Source organism: Habropoda laboriosa, unplaced genomic scaffold (assembly GCF_001263275.1).
Source record: "Habropoda laboriosa isolate 0110345459 unplaced genomic scaffold, ASM126327v1 scaffold80, whole genome shotgun sequence".
In the NCBI taxonomy this organism is placed as follows: domain Eukaryota; kingdom Metazoa; phylum Arthropoda; class Insecta; order Hymenoptera; family Apidae; genus Habropoda; species Habropoda laboriosa.
The window spans coordinates 762370-765132 of NW_017100193.1; the positions used below are offsets into that span (position 1 = coordinate 762370).

The following is a 2763-nucleotide window of genomic DNA, read 5'->3' on the forward strand; positions in this document are numbered from 1 at the left end:
TTTTTACTTTTTCGTTCTTATCGTTTTCTTTTTTACCTGGTTTCCTTGTTTTCAATTTTTTCGTCCAAATGATCGTTAACCGTGACATTCTGCAACGACAGGTACATTCTTTTTCGTAATACCTTTCGTTTGATCGAAACGGGCGTAAAATGAAACGTGTAAAGCCCACTCTTGTATTGCATATGTTCCTTCTGAACTTTTCAATTGTACTATTTATCCGTCGAGAAAAAAAAAAAATACAAATTATTGTACTGTTTATCCGCAGAAAAGAAAAAGAAATGAGTGACGTATCGAAAAGTATGAATAGTATTTTCCAATTTAAGTAATTTCATTCACCGGATATACGATCACACGAATTACAGTAGATTACTCACTTTCGATGATTCGATGATAAGAATTCAATGGCAGTTCTTTTTCTGCAATTTTATTAATTATCGCCGTACGTTTCGTTTTCTTACAGTTTAATACACGCAGCTTGTGTAATATTCGCTTGATAACAACGTTATACAGGTTACATATGATACACGCTCGCATATATTTTTTTTCTCTGAATATAGGACATATATATATATATATATATATATAATATTTGTATTAAGTGGACAAACACCGTCGATCTTGCAGAATGTGACTGTACAAGCTTCGAGTGACAGTTTCTTCGCTGTTCACCCGATATACCTGCTTAAACGCTACACCTGTGAAGTGTCTCCGTTCACCTACGAGTCGATCGTGATTTTCAATCGAGAATTGTTATCAGTTCAATTCGACTGTGTTGCGTTAGAAAGTATAAAATTATACTCTGGTCGTGTGTGGTTTGATTTTTCAGATTTTAGCCCAGTTTGAAATTGACGTAAATGAGAAACGACAGGAAGTAGGTTGTTAATTAATTTTAATTAATATCGATAGTATTTGTTGCGTTATCGATAATGTTTTATAGGAGAAAAAGTGTTGAGATATATTTACCGGTGTTATTCGAATTTTTTCAGAAATTTTCACAAAGTTACCAGAAATTACCACAATATTACCAGACATTTCCACAAAATTACCAGAAACCTAAACTGGACGATAAAATGTGTATTTAACGCTTGATATTAAATTGTCAATCGAGATTTGGTCAAATTGACGAAGATAAAAGCGAATTTAGTATTTGGAATAATTCATTCGTATTTTTTCATAAGATGTAGAACGATAATAGTAGATAAAAAATAATATTAATTAGGGGGTTAAATGTACGACTGAAATTATTTCAATGAATCAAGTTGAAATGTTATTTTCAGGGGAAATTGGGTCAATGGAGTAATTTACTATAATTCAAAGGGACATTATTTGTATCGAATACAAACATATTATTGTTACTTACAAATTAAGTAACATATTCTGTGTCACATAATCGACACGATGAAAGTTTTATGGCATAAAATTATCAGGAATTCAGTTTATTCGATATGTCTTTGTAACGAAATATTTTCGTGCAAATTTTTGTCACGAAACGTTCACAATGATTATATAAAAAAAACTCCACTTTTATTAAAAAAAAGAAAATAACTTTTTGATAATACTTGTTTGAACTAAACTCACATTAACAAACTCGTCCAGTTGTACCATTAATTTAATACAGAAGCAGTTGAAAATTTCGATTACCAAATAGACGATCTGACGATAATAAAACATTCTCAACTATGATTTCATTCCTATTCAACACCAAGATAATTTGTCACGACGATGAACCGCTAATTTACATGGTGATGAATGCAAACTGCAATTCCGTCTAGAAATTACCGCTTAAAGTATTCATAGCCATATTCGAACTGACATTCAAAGCACCGCTTAAGAGATTTACGTATTTTTACCGTAGCTTTACATTTGAATCATAGTAATCTTCTTCGTTGTACATATTCAACGCTGTTTGCATTTACACGGTTGTAAAAACCACTTCTGCGCTAATTGCACGCAATAATAATGCATCAAGTTGAATTAAACTGATACAATTGCTCGAGAAAAAAATTGACGAACTTACGTGGATCGTTGAGTATTCATTGTGAAAGTTTGTAATCCGTAAGCAAAGCCAAAAAAGAAAATGGAAAAGAAAGAAAAGATAATAAAGAAAAACAAAACGAGTGGAGACATTTGACGGCGAGTGGTATCGGTATCCCCGATTCCCAGCTCCTTTTTGTTCATCGTTCATAACGGTGATACTTTAGGCCAGCGGATTGTCTCGGTTGCAGCATCCTAGGGATGTACCTGTTCGGGGGTAAGTTTTGCATGTGGGCGGATCGGAGTCGGCCCTGCACCTGTGCTGAGGTGGTCTCGCGGCACCCAATGTGTCGCTGTGATCGCAAACATTTCAACGACATCGTCTGGGCACTTGTCACAGTCTTTCAGGTACCACTGTTCCCCTTTTTCTTACATCGAAACAACAGTACTGTACATTCGCTAAGTATTTACAAGCATCTGGTACTTCTAAATCCACGTCCATATCCACGTCCATGTCTACATTTACAGGAACGATTCTACCAATCTTAAATATGGAGAAAATCGAGATTAACGAAATTTCTGCGGAGACTTGGTTTTTTTGGTTGCAAGCAGAAAAAAATCGGCGACAATATCTGCTTCGTTTGTAAAACCAGGCTATTTTTGAATGCGCCACGTTAGCTTGTTGTTTAATTCTCGTGTATTTTTTACCGGGAGAAATTGGTCTTTTACAAACGGTCGCAGAGTGTTTTTTTTTTCTTTTCTGGAAAACAAGAGTTTCCTAAGGGCCAA

At 34.5% G+C, this 2763-nt stretch overlaps 1 protein-coding gene across 1 annotated transcript in view; it reads left to right on the top strand.

Annotated features, from left to right (window-relative positions):
• LOC108570154 (voltage-dependent T-type calcium channel subunit alpha-1G) overlaps window positions 1–2763 on the top strand; it is an 82550-nt gene that overhangs the window by 64178 nt on the left and 15609 nt on the right. Inside the window, exon 17 of the mRNA XM_017931944.1 lies at window positions 2226–2382. Within this exon, the coding sequence (XP_017787433.1) occupies window positions 2226–2382 (157 nt within the window). The remainder of the gene's footprint in view (window positions 1–2225; window positions 2383–2763) is intronic.